The sequence below is a fragment of the Lepisosteus oculatus genome, chromosome 14 (assembly GCF_040954835.1).
Source record: "Lepisosteus oculatus isolate fLepOcu1 chromosome 14, fLepOcu1.hap2, whole genome shotgun sequence".
NCBI classification, from domain to species: Eukaryota; Metazoa; Chordata; class Actinopteri; order Semionotiformes; family Lepisosteidae; genus Lepisosteus; species Lepisosteus oculatus.
The window spans coordinates 39,344,126-39,361,474 of NC_090709.1; the positions used below are offsets into that span (position 1 = coordinate 39,344,126).

The following is a 17,349-nucleotide window of genomic DNA, read 5'->3' on the forward strand; positions in this document are numbered from 1 at the left end:
AACACAGGTTTCATTATTACAACAGTACAGAGGAGAGTCCTGCACACTGGGGGCAGTGTTACACCAGTACAGAACTCAACACAGGTTTGATTATTACAACAGTACAGAGGAGAGCCCAGCACACTGGGGGCAGTGTTACACCAGTACAGAGCTCAACACAGGTTTGATTATTACAACAGTACAGAGGAGAGTCCTGCACACTGGGGGCAGTGTTACACCAGTACAGAACTCAACACAGGTTTGATTATTACAACAGTACAGAGGAGAGCCCAGCACACTGGGGGCAGTGTTACACCAGTACAGAGCTCAACACAGGTTTCATTATTACAACAGTACAGAGGAGAGTCCTGCACACTGGGGGCAGTGTTACACCAGTACAGAACTCAACACAGGTTTGATTATTACAACAGTACAGAGGAGAGCCCAGCACACTGGGGGCAGTGTTACACCAGTACAGAACTCAACACAGGTTTGATTATTACAACAGTACAGAGGAGAGCCCAGCACACTGGGGGCAGTGTTACACCAGTACAGAACTCAACACAGGTTTGATTATTACAACAGTACAGAGGAGAGCCCAGCACACTGGGGGCAGTGTTACACCAGTACAGAACTCAACACAGGTTTGATTATTACAACAGTACAGAGGAGAGTCCTGCACACTGGGGTCAGTGTTACAACAATAAAGAGCTCAACACCGGTTTCATTATTACAACAGTACAGAGGAGTGTCCAGCACACTGGGGTCAGTGTTACACCAGTACAGAGCTCAACACAGGTTTCATTATTACAACAGTACAGAGGAGAGCCCAGCACACTGGGGTCAGTGTTTCAACAATAAAGAGCTCAACACAGGTTTGATTATTACAACAGTACAGAGGAGAGCCCAGCACACTGGGGTCAGTGTTACACCAGTACAGAGCTCAACACAGGTTTGATTATTACAACAGTACAGAGGAGAGTCCAGCACACTGGGGGCAGTGTTACACCAGTACAGAGCTCAACACAGGTTTCATTATTACAACAGTACAGAGGAGAGTCCAGCACACTGGGGTCAGTGTTACAGTACAGAGCTCAACACAGGTTTGATTATTACAACAGTACAGAGGAGTGTCCAGCACACTGGGGGCAGTGTTACACCAGTACAGAGCTCAACACAGGTTTGATTATTACAACAGTACAGAGGAGAGTCCAGCACACTGGGGTCAGTGTTACACCAGTACAGAGCTCAACACAGGTTTGATTATTACAACAGTACAGAGGAGAGTCCAGCACACTGGGGGCAGTGTTACACCAGTACAGAGATTAACACAGGTTTCATTATTACAACAGTACAGGCGAGAGTTTAACAGGTTTGAGTGTTAAAGCTCTTCACAGTCAAGACTTCAGCAGGCTGGTGTATCAGTGTGAGCATTAAAAGAGCACCAGGGAGAGTTCAGCACACCACTTGGTCATTGAGAATTGAAGCTCCGCGCCGGAGAGAGCTCAGCACACAGGTGTGTCAGTAAGTACTCAAGTTCAGTCCAGCTGTGAGTATTAAGGTACACTACGAGGGCTCAGGATACTGGTTTGTCTGTGAGTATTAAATCTCAGTACAGAAAACTGATCTGTCATTAATTAAAGGACAGTACAGTCGAAAATTCAGCAGACAGGTGTGTCATTGAGTATTAAAGCTCAGTACAGGAGAGAGTCCAGCACACAGGTCTTAGTAGCACACAGTACAGGTGAGAGTTCAGTGGAAAGATAGAGACCTAACAAAGGGAAGAGTTCAGAACAGTGGTTTCAGTATTAACGAAGAGTAAAAGTGAGCTTTGGACACAGGCCAACCATTACTACACACAGGTCTGTCACTGAGTGTTAAAGCTCAGTGCAGGAGAGTCCAGCACACAGATTGGAGTATTCAAGTACAGTACAGGCGAGTTCAGTACAGGTTTGCATATTACAACTGTACAAGTCAGAGTTCTTCACACCCGGTGCGTCAAAGCCCAGTACAGCTGAGAGTTTAGTAGTACTCAAACTTGTGTACAACACTACAGGTGACAGTTCAGCACTGAGATTCTCATTCTAAAGCATAATACAGTTCAGTCCACAGGTTTGAGACTTCAATTTCACTACAGATGAGGGTTCAGAAAACTGGTTTGTCACTAAATCTTAAAGCTCAGCACAGGTTTGAGAATTCAAGTTCACTACAGGCGAGTTCAGTCCAGATGTGAGTATTACAGCACACTACAAGGGTTCAGAAAACCGGCTTGTCAATTGAGTATTAAAACTCAGTACAGCACACTGATCTGTATTATTAAAGGGCAGTGCAGTAGAGAATTCACTATTATAGTCCAGTGCACCGTTCAGTATTTGAGTATTAAAGCACACAGCACACAGGTGAGTCACGGAGTATTAAAGCTCAGTTACAGGTAAGGGTATTGGGAAGATCACACTGACAGCAGAGAGCACAGCCTGGGCACTGGGGGAAACACGAGACTCACAGTCACCTCCAGGCAGAGCTCGGCACTTTGCTTGTTAACAGTCCAAATAGCTCGGCTCTGTCCAAGAGCACGGATACCGACGAATCCGCGCGCACACACACACACACTGTATTCAACACCCTACCAACCCGATCAGTGAATCCAGGAAGCACAAGACAGACGAGATTTCGGCACACAGATCTGAGTGTTGAAGCCGAGTACAGGCAAGAGTTCAGCACAGACCTCCGAGCAGGACAACGGTAGGCGGTGAAGAGTCCGGCAAACGTGTCGGAGAACTTACGCTCAGTCCAAGGGAGAGTTCAGCCTACAGACCCGAGAATCGCAGCAGCGTGGCGAGGGTTCAGCAGGCATCTACTGGCCACGGTGGTCTCTCTTGTAGGGGTACAACAGACTCTCACACGCACACACCGCCCTCTGGTGGAGAGACACTGGTACTGCACCTCGGCTCCCTCACTCGGCGAGAGACGAACCGGAAACGCGACGCAGAGACGGACAAACCTCAGGCCCTTCGACCCCGCCAGAGCAGGCAGGAGAGGCTTCCAGTCGCCGGGTTAGGATCCTGGCCGACAGAGTTCAGCCCTGCTCAGCCCGCGCCTCTGGGTGGGTTGGGATCCTCCGTCAGACCGCGCGGACTGACGTCACTCCCCGGCCCTGTAGGAGGCGTCGTCGGCAGGACCGGTCAGCGGCCTCGAGACATCGGACATCAGCAGCCAGCGGTTTAGCAAAGGAACCAGAGATTGAACTTACCTGGAGGGGTCAGGCAGTGTGTGCGTGTCCAGTCCTGGTCCTGGAGGGGTCAGTCAGTGTGTGTGTGTCCAGTCCTGGTCCTGGAGGGGTCAGTCAGTGTGTGTGTGTCCAGTCCTGGTCCTGGAGGGGTCAGTCAGTGTGTGTGTGTCCAGTCCTGGTCCTGGAGGGGTCAGTCAGTGTGTGTGTCCAGCCCTGGTCCTGGAGGGGTCAGTCAGTGTGTGTGTCCAGTCCTGGTCCTGGAGGGGTCAGTCAGTGTGTCCAGCCCTGGTCCTGGAGGGGTCAGTCAGTGTGTCCAGCCCTGGTCCTGGAGGGGTCAGGCAGTGTGTGTCCAGTCCTGGTCCTGGAGGGGTCAGGCAGTGTGTGTCCAGTCCTGGTCCTGGAGGAGTCAGGCAGTGTGTGCGTCCAGTCCTGGTCCTGGAGGAGTCAGGCAGTGTGTGCGTCCAGTCCTGGTCCTGGAGGAGTCAGGCAGTGTGTGCGTCCAGTCCTGGTCCTGGAGGAGTCAGGCAGTGTGTGCGTCCAGTCCTGGTCCTGGAGGAGTCAGGCAGTGTGTGCGTCCAGTCCTGGTCCTGGAGGAGTCAGGCAGTGTGTGCGTCCAGCCCTGGTCCTGGGGGGGTCAGTCAGTGTGTGTGTCCAGTCCTGGTCCTGGAGGGGTCAGTCAGTGTGTGTGTCCAGTCCTGGTCCTGGAGGGGTCAGTCAGTGTGTGTCCAGTCCTGGTCCTGGAGGGGTCAGTCAGTCAGCGTGTGTGTCCAGTCCTGATCCTGGAGGGGTCAGTCAGTGTGTGTCCAGCCCTGGTCCTGGAGGGGTCAGTTAGTTCTGAGAGGCACAGCGGTGTGACACTGAAACAGGGGGTCTCAGTACGGACCAGTGAGAGGTCTGGGGGACACCGTGGCAGCAGGCTGGATTAAAACGGGGGGTCCCCTTGAACGATCACATCAGCAGAGCAGGGTGGTGGTACCCCAGGAGCAGGTGAACCCCAGAAACCCCAGACCACACATAGGTCACACACACCCCCGGGTCACCCCTCCAAATCAAGCACCTCGTTTTTTTCCCCAACACTCTTTTTAATGAGCGCGTTTCTCGCACTGAGCGATGGTACAAACAATCACCGCGGCAACCGTGCCGAAGAAAACAAAACAGGGTTCAGTCACCTGCTTACAAAGAGATTAAAACGTCCACAACACCAGCCGGCGTGCGCAGACCGAGACGGGGGCGCGTCTCCTGCGACACCATCCCAGGGAAAATTAAGATATCGAGCTGCGGGCGAGACACAACACCGGGCAGCAAACGGAGGGGTCACCAACCCCCGAGGCCTCTCGGCTCCAACCCAGCGCCGGGCGAGAGAGACGGCGCACAGCAGAACCCGCGGGTGCCACGCGGTCAAGTCACCTGGCGGGACCGATCCGGTCTCCCTCCCGGATCAGAACCAGCTCCTCCTGCTGGGGGTGGGGGGTCAGAGGTCAGCATGGGGCCCTCCAGGCAGAGTCTGAGCAACGTCCCGGATGTCAGAGGGCAACCCCAGCCCCTAAGAGACTCACCCCCTTTGAAAAACAGACGGGTTAGAGGGAGGAGCAAGGAGAGAGGGAAAGGAGCAAGAGGAGAGGAGGGGAGAGGGAGGAGAAAGAGAGGAACGCAGACTGTGCTTGACCTCTGAGCCCCCCTGTCAGAAAGACACCTTCACCCCTTCAGACCTGAACTCAACACCTTTCAGCGCTGTTCTGTGTCTCCTGTCCTGCTGTGTGTGTCTATGACTGAGGGACTCCCTGTGATCTCCTCTCTCTCTCACTGTGTCTCCTGTCCTGCTGTGTGTGTTTATGACTGAGGGACTCTCTGTGATCTCCTCTCTCTCTCTCGCTGTGTCTCCTGTCCTGCTGTGTGTGTTTATGACTGAGGGGCTCCCTGTGCTCTCCTCTCTCACTGCGTCTCCTGTCCTGCTGTGTGCGTCTATGACTGAGGGGCTCCCTGTGCTGTCCTGTGAGAGAGGAGGTGAGAGGGAGAGGGAGACAGGCCCAGAGAGAGGAGGTGAGAGGGAGAGGGAGACAGGCCCAGAGAGAGGAGGTGGTGAGAGGGAGACAGGCCCAGAGAGAGGTGAGAGGGAGAGGGAGACAGGCCCAGAGAGAGGAGGTGGTGAGAGTGAGACAGGCCCAGAGAGAGCAGCAGCCGGGGTGTCTGTGCAAGGGAGGGGTTTTATTGCAGACGTGACAAACTGCTGGGGAGGCAGCGTGGGGGGTGAGGAAGAGGAGGAGGAGGATGAAGTGTCTTATTTCTTCTCTGCCTTGGGCAGCTTGTTCTTCTTGTTGAGAATCTTCATCAGGCTCTTGGACATGTAGTAGGGCTTCTGGACCGAGCCATCGTTCCTCTCCAGATCCTCCACTGGGAGAGAGAGACACAGCGTCAACACACAGCGTCCACCTCGCGGGGCCCTCCAGTCCTGTCCTGGAGGGGTCAGTCAGTCAGTGTGTGTGTCCAGCCCTGGTCCTGAAGGGGTCAGTCAGTCAGTGTGTGTGTCCAGTCCTGGTCCTGGAGGGGTCAGTCAGTCAGTGTGTGTGTGTGTCCAGTCCTGGTCCTGGAGGGGTCGGTCAGTGTGTCCAGTCCTGGTCCTGGAGGGGTCAGTCAGTCAGTGTGTCTCCAGTCCTGTCCTGCAGGGGCCGGTCAGTCAGTGTGTCTCCAGTCCTGTCCAGTCCTGGTCCTGGAGGGGTCAGTCAGTCAGTGTGCGTCCAGTCCTGGTCCTGGAGGGGTCAGTGTGTGTGTATCCAGTCCTGGTCCTGGAGGGGTCAGTCAGTGTGTGTGTCCAGTCCTGTCCTGTCCTGCAGGGGTCTGTCAGTGTGTCCAGTCCTGTCCTGCAGGGGCCGGTCAGTGTGTCCAGTCCTGTCCTGCAGGGGCCGGTCAGTGTGTCCACTCACAGAAGCAGAGGAAGAGTGTGTCCACACACATGCTGTAGACGCTGAAGAAGCCCTGAGCGACCAGGTAGGAGCCCACGACCACCGTCTGAAACACAACAGCACAGTGAGACCCTCACACCTGCCCCTGCTGCCCGGACACACAGGTCAACCCCCTGACCTGGCCGAGCACTGACCACCCCCAGGGGCTCTGGCACACTCAACCCAGCGGGCTTCTGTACACAGAGGGGGGTGGGGGTGGGGAACAGGCTGCCCAGCCCTGTGGTTGAAGCCGATACCCCGGCTTCTCTCCAGACACAGCTGGGTGAGCTCCTCCAGTCAGGACAGGAGGCTCTGCTGTACACAGAGGGGGGTGGGGGTGGGGAACAGGCTGCCCAGCCCTGTGGTTGAAGCCGATACCCCGGCTTCTCTCCAGACACAGCTGGGTGAGCTCCTCCAGTCAGGACAGGAGGCTCTGCTGTACACAGAGGGGGGTGGGGGTGGGGAACAGGCTGCCCAGCCCTGTGGTTGAAGCCGATACCCTGGCTCAATCTGGGCAGCGATTGGTCGCCGAGGAATGACTGACGGGCCGCCGCACCAGTGGAGGCTGAGGGAGGGCGGGACGCCGGGAGTGACTGACGGCACTTACGATGATGGGCACCCAATAGTAGTTGAGCGTCTCGGGGCGGAAGGTGTCACTGGGCAGCTGGATCCTCCCGGAGAAGAAAAAGAAGGCCAGGACCCCTGAGACAGGGAGACGGGGGATTAGAGAGGGAGATGGGAGTAGACAGAAGACTCGAGAGGGAGACAGGGGATTAGAGAGGGGACTCGAGAGGAAGAGAGGACTAGAGAGGGGACTCGAGAGGAAGAGAGGACTAGAGAGGGGACTCGAGAGGAAGAGAGGACTAGAGAGGGGACTCGAGAGGAAGAGAGGACTAGAGAGGGGACTCGAGAGGAAGAGAGGACTAGAGAGGGGACTCGAGAGGAAGAGAGGACTAGAGAGGGGACTCGAGAGGAAGAGAGGACTCGAGAGGGGACTCGAGAGGAAGAGAGGACTAGAGAGGGGACTCGAGAGGAAGAGAGGACTCGAGAGGGGACTCGAGAGGGGACTCGAGAGGGGACTCGAGAGGGGACTCGAGAGGAAGAGAGGACTAGAGAGGGGACTCGAGAGGAAGAGAGGACTAGAGAGGGGACTCGAGAGGGAGAGAGGACTAGAGAGGGGACTCGAGAGGGAGAGAGGACTAGAGAGGGGACTCGAGAGGGAGAGAGGACTAGAGAGGGGACTCGAGAGGGAGACAGGGGACTCGAGAGGGGACTCGAGAGGGAGACAGGGGACTCGAGAGGAAGAGAGGACTAGAGAGGGGACTCGAGAGGGAGACAGGGGACTCGAGAGGGAGACACAGGGACTAGAGAGGGGACTCGAGAGAAAGAGAGGGAGACAGGGGACTAGACAGGGGACTCGAGAGAAAGACAGGTGACTCGAGAGGGAGACGGAGAGACAGGGAATTAGAGAGGGAAAGAGGGAGAAAGAGAGGGAGACAGGGGACTAGAGAGAGAGAGATAGAGAGGAACTGGCATCACGAACCCAACAGAAGATCTCGCAGACACGCGTCTAGCATCACTTACCCACTCCGCCCACCACCAGCAGCTTCCCGAAGAACAGCAGCAGGTCCGTCACCTTATCCAGCACCACCACCCTGCGGAGACAGGCAGGGCGCGTCAGGCAAAGGCGTCCCCCGCGCCGCCCCCTCCCGCGCCACTTTGGTTCCTAGCGTGCCGACGACACCCGGCAGGGCGCTCACGGGCGAGGGTGGTGGTGGGGGGGGGGGGGACGTCCACACGTCCACACGTCCACACGTCCAGCCTCCCCCTGCTCACCTCACGATGTTCCTCATCAGCAGCTTGAAGGCGTTCTTGGCCGAGACGCAGAAGTTTTTCCCGTAAATGGCAATCTGCAGCGGGAAGGGGATACGGTCACACACAGCGGGACCCCTCGGGGGGGGGGGGGGGGTGGGTCAGAACCGGAGGACCGGGCCGGACGGTCGTACCATGATGTAGGCGTTCCTGTTGATGAACTTGATGAACTTCTCCAGGCACCAGAAACAGCACTTGAGGCAGCACATGACGAACCTGGCGCAGGGGTTCTGAGCAGCTGGGGGAGAGACGGGTTAATACGCTCACACTGACAGAGAGAGAGAGACGGGTTAATACACTCACACTGACAGAGAGAGAGAGACGGGTTCATACGCTCACAGCACGGTACACTCACACTGACGGAGAGAGACAGGTTAATGCACTCACAGCACGGTACACTCGCACTGAGAGAGATAGAGACGGGTTAATACACTCGCACTGACAGAGAGAGAGAAGGGTTAATACACTCACACAGAGAGAGAGAGAGACAGGTTTATACACTCACAGTACGGTACACTCACACAGAGAGAGAGACAGACAGGTTTATACACTCACACAGTGTCTAATCCAGACACACTCACTCGGCGACCCTCACCTCTGAACTTGTGGTCCAGGTACTCCAGGAGTATCCGAATGAACTGGACAATCGTCAGAATCAAAGCTCCGAACGCCAGAGACCCCACGTGGTATCTGCAGGGACCGAGGGACGGAGGGACGGAGGGACAGAGGGACAGGTCAGCGTCAGGTGGGGCAGACACACACACACACACCCCCCAGTCAGGGTGAAAGCGACTCACTTCATCGTTCCGGACGCCCACTCCACTGAGGGAGACAGCACCTCCCTTGGTGAGGGTTAGTACTGCACGTCTGTGTGGCAGAGAGGCTCAGTAACACACACACACACAGAAACACAAGAACCCCACAACACCCACACCCACAGATAGAAACACCCAGACACAGTAAACACACACATAAACCACACACACATAGTAAACAAACACCACACACATACACTACACACCCATACTAAACACCCACACACAGAAAGACATGAACCACACAAACATGGTAAACAAACGTCACACACTTAAAACCACATGCATACACTACACACCCATACTAAACACCTACACACAGTAAACACACACAGAAAAATGAGAACCCCACAACGCCCACACAGTAAACACACAGAAAAACAAGAACCCCACAACACCCACACACAGAAACACAAGAACCACACACACAGTAAACACACACATATACTACACACCCACATAGTAAAGAAACACCACAAACATATTTAAATCCCACCCACATAGTAAAGAAACACCACAAACCTATTTAAATCCCACACACACAGATAGAAACACCACACACACACAGAGACGACAACCACACGCATACGCAACACACAGAAAGCCAGCAACTGCACGGGCCTACACACACACACACACACACACACACACACACACACACACACACACACACACACACACACACACACACCGCCACGGACCCAGGGGGCACCACACAGACCCCGACCCCGGAGCTCGGCCCGGGCGATCTCGGCCCGGCCGTACCGCAGGGCCCGCAGGAAGCTGGCGGTGAGGGGCAGGGCCGGGATGTCCGCGGGCTTGCGCAGGGCCCAGTAGTAGGAGGCGAAGGCGCCCGAAAGGGTGCACTGGCCCAGCGCGATGACGAAGTTGGCGCACCACAGGAAGGCCAGCACGTTGTACACCTGCAGGTTGAAGAGGTTCCGCTGGAACAGGCCCTGGTCGTTGTACTTGAGGAAGACACAGCGCACGGACCGGCAGGCGTACTGGGAGGAGTTAAAGGTCTGGGGGAGAGTGAGACAGGTTAGCAGCACAGGGCTGAGGGAGGGAGAGAGAGACAGGTTAGCACAGGGCTGGGGGAGGGAGAGAGAAAGAGAGACAGGTTAGCACAGGGCTGGGAGAGGGAGAGACAGGTTAGCACAGGGCTGGGAGGGAGAGAGCGAGAGACAGGTTAGCACAGGGCTGAGGGAGGGAGAGAGCGAGAGACAGGTTAGCACAGGGCTGAGGGAGGGAGAGAGCGAGAGACAGGTTAGCACAGGGCTGAGGGAGGGAGAGAGCGAGAGACAGGTTAGCACAGGGCTGGGAGGGAGAGAGCGAGAGACAGGTTAGCACAGGGCTGAGGGAGGGAGAGACAGGTTAGCACAGGGCTGAGGGAGGGAGAGACAGGTTAGCACAGGGCTGAGAGAGAGAAAGGTTAGCAGCACAGGGCTTGGGGAGAGAAAGAGAGAGAGACAGGTTAGCACAGGGCTGGGAGAGGGAGAGACAGGTTAGCACAGGGCTGGGAGGGAGAGAGCGAGAGACAGGTTAGCACAGGGCTGAGGGAGGGAGAGAGCGAGAGACAGGTTAGCACAGGGCTGGGGGAGGGAGAGAGAAAGAGAGACAGATAAGCACAGGGCTGAGGGAGGGAGAGACAGGTTAGCACAGGGCTGAGGGAGAGAAAGAGAGAGAGAGAAAGGTTAGCAGCACAGGGCTTGGGGAGAGAAAGAGAGAGAGACAGGTTAGCACAGGGCTGGGAGAGGGAGAGACAGGTTAGCAGCACAGGGCTGAGGGAGGGAGAGAGAGACAGGTTAGCACAGGGCTGGGGGAGGGAGAGAGAAAGAGAGACAGATAAGCACAGGGCTGAGGGAGGGAGAGAGAAAGAGAGACAGGTTAGCACAGGGCTGGGAGGGAGAGAGCGAGAGAGAGAGACGGGTTAGCACAGGGCTGAGGGAGGGAGAGAGCGAGAGAGAGAGACAGGTTAGCACAGGGCTGAGGGAGAGAGGGAGAGACAGGTTAGCACAGGGCTGAGGGAGAGAGGGAGAGACAGGTTAGCACAGGGCTGAGGGAGAGAGGGAGAGACAGGTTAGCACAGGGCTGAGGGAGGGAGAGACAGGTTAGCACAGGGCTGAGGGAGGGAGAGGGAGAGACAGGTTAGCACAGGGCTGAGGGAGGGAGGGGGAGAGACAGGTTAGCACAGGGCTGAGGGAGGGAGAGAGCGAGAGACAGGTTAGCACAGGGCTGAGGGAGGGAGAGACAGCTGGTGAGCCGACAGGCAGTACCGCTGGGTCACAGCTGTCGTTGCCAGTGACGTTCTGGCAGCTGGGGACCGAGGAGTTGAGAGCGACCACTCTGTACAGGGGTCCCCCGGAGGTGGCGAGGTACCTGCAGGGCTGTCAAGGACTGGCACAGCTCCGAGAGAGAGAGAGACAGGACTGGGACTGCTCCTGAGAGACAGACAGGGCCTCACAGAGACAGACAGGGCTTGTGAGAGAGACAGGGCTGGGACTGCTCCTGAGAGACAGACAGGGCCTCACAGAGACAGACAGGGCCTGAGAAAGAGAGAGAGACAGGGCTGGGACTGCTCCGAGAGAGAGAGACCGGGCCTCACAGAGACAGACAGGCCCTGAGAAAGAGAGAGAGACAGGACTGGGACTGCTCCGAGAGAGAGAGTCTGGGCCTCACAGAGACAGACAGGCCCTGAGAAAGAGAGAGAGACAGGGCTGGTTGCTGGCTTGGCTGGCCCAGCAGTGGCGACAGGATACAGCGCCGTGATGCCCCAGTACGCCACACACACCACCAGCAGGGAGAAGGTCACCAGGGGGTACACCAGCGCACTCATGATGTGACCAATCGCCCTGAGAGAGAGACAGGCGGGGGGGTTAGTGTGCGTTGTCTGACAGGCACCAGGGCAGAGAGACAGGGGGTGAGTGTGTGTTGTCTGACGGACTTGCTGGCTTCCTTGATGAGTGCGATGGCGATGAGGATTCGGGTCCGCAGGAAGATGAGCAGGAGCAGCAGGATGAGCTCTAGGGCAGCCAGGATAATCACTGGGAGGGAGAGAGAGACAGGTTAGTGTGCAACTCAGGATAATCACTGGGAGAGATAGAGAGAGGGAGACAGGCAGAGAGAGAGAGACAGGTTAGTGTGCAACTCAGGATAATCACTGGGGAAGAGAGAGAGTGAGGGAGGGAGACAGGCAGAGAGAGGGACAGGTTAGCGTGCAACTCAGCATAATCACTGGGGAAGAGAGAGAGAGGGAGGGAGGGAGGGAGGGAGGGAGACAGGTTAGTGTGCAGTCCCAGAAACACATTCAGCGTGTTCACCATCCGAGAGAGACAGGCAGGTTAGTGTCGAGTTAGAGAAGGATATCTGGGATTGTCCCCGGAGGGAGAGAGAGAGACAGATGAAGATCGCACCGGATAATGACTGGGAGACAGAGAGAGAGGAAGAGGAGCAGTTTGTAATGAAGACGATGATGATGATGATGATGATGAGACTCACAGAAAGCCAGCCAGGTCTCCTTCACCTGCAGGTAGGCCGAGAGGTTGGTGGTGAAGCCGATGTTGTTGATGGAGACGTTGGAGTTTCTGTAGTTATCGTACTCCCAGTAACAGTGCCAGATACCTGAGACAGACAGACAGGCACCTCACTGTGAACACAGAGACAGGACACTGCACGGAGAGAGACAGACAGGCACCTGACTGTGCACAGAGAGACAGACAGACAGGCACCTGACTGTGCACAGAGAGACAGACAGGACACTGGACACAGAGACAGACAGACAGGCACCTGACTGTGCACAGAGAGACAGACAGGACGCTGGACAGAGAGAGAGAGACCGACAGGCACCTGACTGTGCACAGAGAGACAGACAGACAGGCACCTGACTGTGCACAGAGAGACAGACAGACAGGCACCTGACTGTGCACAGAGAGACAGACAGACAGGCACCTGACTGTGCACAGAGAGACAGACCGGACGCTGGACAGAGAGAGACAGGCACCTGACTGTGCACAGAGAGACAGACCGGACACTGGACAGAGAGAGAGAGAGACCGACAGGCACCTGACTGTGCACAGAGAGACAGACAGGACACTGGACAGAGAGAGAGAGACAGACAGGCACCCGACTGTGCACAGAGAGACAGACAGGACACTGGACACAGAGACAGACCGACAGGCACCTGACTGTGCACAGAGAGACAGACCGGACACTGGACAGAGAGAGAGAGAGACCGACAGGCACCTGACTGTGCACAGAGAGACAGACAGGACACTGGACAGAGAGAGAGAGACAGACAGGCACCTGACTGTGCACAGAGAGACAGACAGGACGCTGGACAGAGAGAGAGAGACCGACAGGCACCTGACTGTGCACAGAGAGACACGGGCAGCACCCTGGGCAGTGAGAGACGGGTCTCGTTGCCTCACCGTACGCGATGACACCCAGCACGCCCACGATCAGAACCCAGACCAGGATGCCGGCCATGAACCGCAGGAGGAGGAGGAAGAGCAGGCTGGTGGCCATGGCGATGAGCAGGCCGCTGTCCGGGAGGGGGGGAGAGGGAGAGGAGGAAACTCAGCTGAACTGGCAGCCCAGTGTGTGATCTCCTGTCCCAGCCTGAGGACCAGTGAGCCTGTCTCTCAATAATATGTCTTTGTTGTAAATGTCTGAAGATTTTATTTTACTTTTATTTTTTGTTTTGTTTCATGTTCATTTGTTTATTTTAGGCGCTTTGGCAACACTGATGGTACCCATCGGCCACGCTAATAAAGCACCTTGGATTGAGTCGGTCTGACCCCCTACTGGACCCCCGCAGTGACTGCAGTGCACCCCGCCGGCCACAAGGGGGAGACAAACAACGTGCCTCTCCGTCTCTGAAGTCAATAACAACCCTGTACAGCTGTCCTGGGCTCAGGGGCAATACCTCTACAGGAGATTGATACCTCTACAGGCGATTAATACACCGCGATAAATACCTCTACAGGAGATTAATACACCGCAATTAACACCTCTACAGGAGATTAATACACTGTGATTAACACCTCTACAGGAGATTAATACACTGTGATTAACACCTCTACAGGAGATTAATACACTGTGATTAACACCTCTACAGGAGATTAATACACTGCGATTAATAACCTCTACAGGAGATTAATACACCGCGATTAACACCTCTACAGGAGATTAATACACCGCGATTAACACCTCTACAGGAGATTAATACACCGCGATTAACACCTCTACAGGCGATTAATACACCGCGATTAATACCTCTACAGGCGATTAATACACCGCGATTAATACCTCTACAGGCGATTAATACACCGTGATTAATACCTCTACAGGAGATTAATACACCGTGATTAATACCTCTACAGGAGATTAATACACCGCGATAAATACCTCTACAGGAGATTAATACACCGTGATTAACACCTCTACAGGAGATTAATACACTGTGATTAATAACCTCTACAGGAGATTAATACACCGTGATTAACACCTCTACAGGAGATTAATACACTGTGATTAATAACCTCTACAGGTGATTAATACACTGCGATTAACACCTCTACAGGAGATTAATACACTGCGATTAACACCTCTACAGGAGATTAATACACCGCGATTAACACCTCTACAGGAGATTAATACACCGCGATTAACACCTCTACAGGCGATTAATACACCGCGATTAACACCTCTACAGGCGATTAATACACCGCGATTAATACCTCTACAGGCGATTAATACACCGCGATTAATACCTCTACAGGCGATTAATACACCGCGATTAATACCTCTACAGGCGATTAATACACCGTGATTAATACCTCTACAGGCGATTAATACACCGTGATTAATACCTCTACAGGAGATTAATACACCGTGATTAATACCTCTACAGGAGATTAATACACCGCGATTAATACCTCTACAGGAGATTAATACACCACGATTAATACCTCTACAGGTGATTAATACACCACGATTAATACCTCTACAGGAGATTAATACACTGTGATTAATACCTCTACAGGAGATTAATACACTGTGATTAATACCTCTACAGGCGATTAATACACTGCGATTGATACCTCTACAGGAGATTAATACACTGTGATTAACACCTCTACAGGTGATTAACACCTCTACAGGTCAGCAATACACCGTCAGCGCAGGGCAGTGCACTGACACACATCTGAGAGGATTCTCACATTATCTACAGTTCTACCTCAGAGCTCTGAATGTGTGCGTGTGAGTGTGTGTGTGTGTGTGAGCGCACCCTTGCAGCGCACACGCAGAGACTCACATGAGGATCCAGTACCAGGACACCGCAAAGTCCTCGAAGATGCGCACCCCAATCTCCTTGGCGTTGAACCCCAAGACGACATCTCTAAGGCACAGAGAGAGAGAGAGGGGGGCTATCACAGACCTGTCCCAGACACCACCACGCCCCCCCGGCCCAGCGTGGCGAGAGACTCACTGGGTGGCGTTTCGGATCCTGCTGGCAGTCTGGTTGGCCGAGCTCAGGCCGGGGATGGAGAAGTTGGAAGGGATGACGCTCAGCGAGCCCATACTGGGCAGGCAGCGCCCCAGAACTGCAGGCAGACACGGGGAGAGAGGCTCAGACAGGGACCGACGGGGCCACCCCACCTCCGAGACGAGAACCAAGCCACCCACCCTCTCACCTGAGGAAGACGGAGTGTAGAAATAGGCACACAGCTCCTTATTGATAACGTCACTGGTGGACTGAGGGATGGCGAGAGAGAGAGACGGAGAAGGGTTAATACAGACATGAAGACGCAAAGGTCCCCACGTGCATCGGCGGAAGAAGAGAGAGACGTACCATGTTTGTCGTGGCGAGATTAAAGGAGGGGACGCAGTACTGCTGCTGGAAGACACTTTTGGGGGGCTGCATGTAACCTTGTGGTGGAACAATCCAGAAGTCATTGGGACACGTCGCCACACAGATCTGAGAGAGACAAAGTCCCTTTAACACAACCCCCCAGGTCTGATCTGTTGGAGAGAGGAGTCCAGACCCTCGCACAGACCCCAGAGACACTCCTCACACAGAGAGAGGAGTCCAGACCCTCACACAGACCCCAGAGACACTCCTCACACAGAGAGAGGAGTACAGACCCCCACACAGACCCCAGAGACACTCCTCACACAGAGAGAGGAGTCCAGACCCTCACACAGACCCCAGAGACACTCCTCACACAGAGAGAGGAGTCCAGACCCTCACACAGACCCCAGAGACACTCCTCACACAGAGAGAGGAGTCCAGACCCTCACACAGACCCCAGAGACACTCCTCACACAGAGAGAGGAGTCCAGACCCTCACACAGACCCCAGAGGCACTCCTCACACAGAGAGAGGAGTCCAGACCCTCACACAGACCCCAGAGGCACTCCTCACACAGAGAGAGGAGTCCAGACCCTCACACAGACCCCAGAGACACTCCTCACACAGAGAGAGGAGTCCAGACCCTCACACAGACCCCAGAGACACTCCTCACACAGAGAGAGGAGTCCAGACCCTCACACAGACCCCAGAGACACTCCTCACACAGAGAGAGGAGTACAGACCCTCACACAGACCCCAGAGGCACTCCTCACACAGAGAGAGGAGTACAGACCCTCACACAGACCCCAGAGACACTCCTCACACAGAGAGAGGAGTACAGACCCTCACACAGACCCCAGAGACGCTCCTCACACAGAGAGAGGAGTCCAGACCCTCACACAGACCCCAGAGACGCTCCTCACACAGAGAGAGGAGTCCAGACCCCCACACAGACCCCAGAGACGCTCCTCACACAGAGAGAGGAGTCCAGACCGCTCACACAGACCCCAGAGACACTCCTCACACAGTAGCGATTTATAAAAACCTGTGTTGTGGGACACTGAAGTCCATTCAAAGCTGCAGCCATGATGTTAGTAGAGGTGGCACACTTCAGGATATTGAAATACAGCACACTGGGCTTGTCTCTGCCAAAGGAGACAGAGCACAAGAGCAACTGGTTACACTGGCACCCAAGAGAGACTGAGCACAGGACCCAGGACACAGACACTGGGAGAATGCAGTCGGTACACACACACAGCAGACAGACATGAAAGCCAGCAGGACAGTACGAGGTCAGACAAGACACACACGAGGACACTGACAGGACAGACAGAAAATGTCTCACTTGTTCTCTCCCACTCCACAGAAGCTGCCAGTGGAGTTTCGGGGGTACAGGACTTGTCGGGGGTCTCCGTACAGCCAGGCTGACAGAAAGGGGGACACAGACAGAGGATGAGGCTCTCCATCACCTCGTCCGCGGGAAGAGACAAGAGGAGAGACAGGGGTGTTGACCGCTCGGCTTACCCAGAATTCCCACGATCATGTAGCCAACAATGGCGGCCAAGAACAACACACAGCAAATAATGTCAGTACAGCCTCTGAGAGAGAGAGACAGGTTAATACAGACAGTAACACTGCACTGAGAGAGAGAGAGAGGGGTTA

At 55.0% G+C, this 17,349-nt stretch overlaps 1 protein-coding gene across 1 annotated transcript in view; it reads right to left on the reverse strand.

Moving 5' to 3' along the window:
* Window positions 1-4,269: 4,269 nt before the first annotated feature.
* Window positions 4,270-17,349, reverse strand: part of slc44a4 (solute carrier family 44 member 4) — a 21,893-nt gene continuing 8,813 nt past the window's right edge. The window contains exons 3-22 of the mRNA XM_069198259.1: window positions 17,212-17,285; window positions 17,033-17,111; window positions 16,733-16,832; window positions 15,688-15,813; window positions 15,530-15,590; window positions 15,325-15,439; window positions 15,151-15,234; window positions 13,262-13,374; window positions 12,333-12,455; window positions 11,779-11,878; window positions 11,594-11,686; window positions 11,111-11,213; window positions 9,600-9,856; window positions 8,615-8,709; window positions 8,154-8,257; window positions 7,984-8,057; window positions 7,732-7,802; window positions 6,755-6,849; window positions 6,130-6,214; window positions 4,270-5,599 (exon numbers count right to left, since the gene is read on the reverse strand). Of these exons, the coding sequence (XP_069054360.1) occupies window positions 5,487-5,599; window positions 6,130-6,214; window positions 6,755-6,849; window positions 7,732-7,802; window positions 7,984-8,057; window positions 8,154-8,257; window positions 8,615-8,709; window positions 9,600-9,856; window positions 11,111-11,213; window positions 11,594-11,686; window positions 11,779-11,878; window positions 12,333-12,455; window positions 13,262-13,374; window positions 15,151-15,234; window positions 15,325-15,439; window positions 15,530-15,590; window positions 15,688-15,813; window positions 16,733-16,832; window positions 17,033-17,111; window positions 17,212-17,285 (2,065 nt within the window). The 3' untranslated portion in view covers window positions 4,270-5,486. The remainder of the gene's footprint in view (window positions 5,600-6,129; window positions 6,215-6,754; window positions 6,850-7,731; window positions 7,803-7,983; window positions 8,058-8,153; window positions 8,258-8,614; window positions 8,710-9,599; window positions 9,857-11,110; window positions 11,214-11,593; window positions 11,687-11,778; window positions 11,879-12,332; window positions 12,456-13,261; window positions 13,375-15,150; window positions 15,235-15,324; window positions 15,440-15,529; window positions 15,591-15,687; window positions 15,814-16,732; window positions 16,833-17,032; window positions 17,112-17,211; window positions 17,286-17,349) is intronic.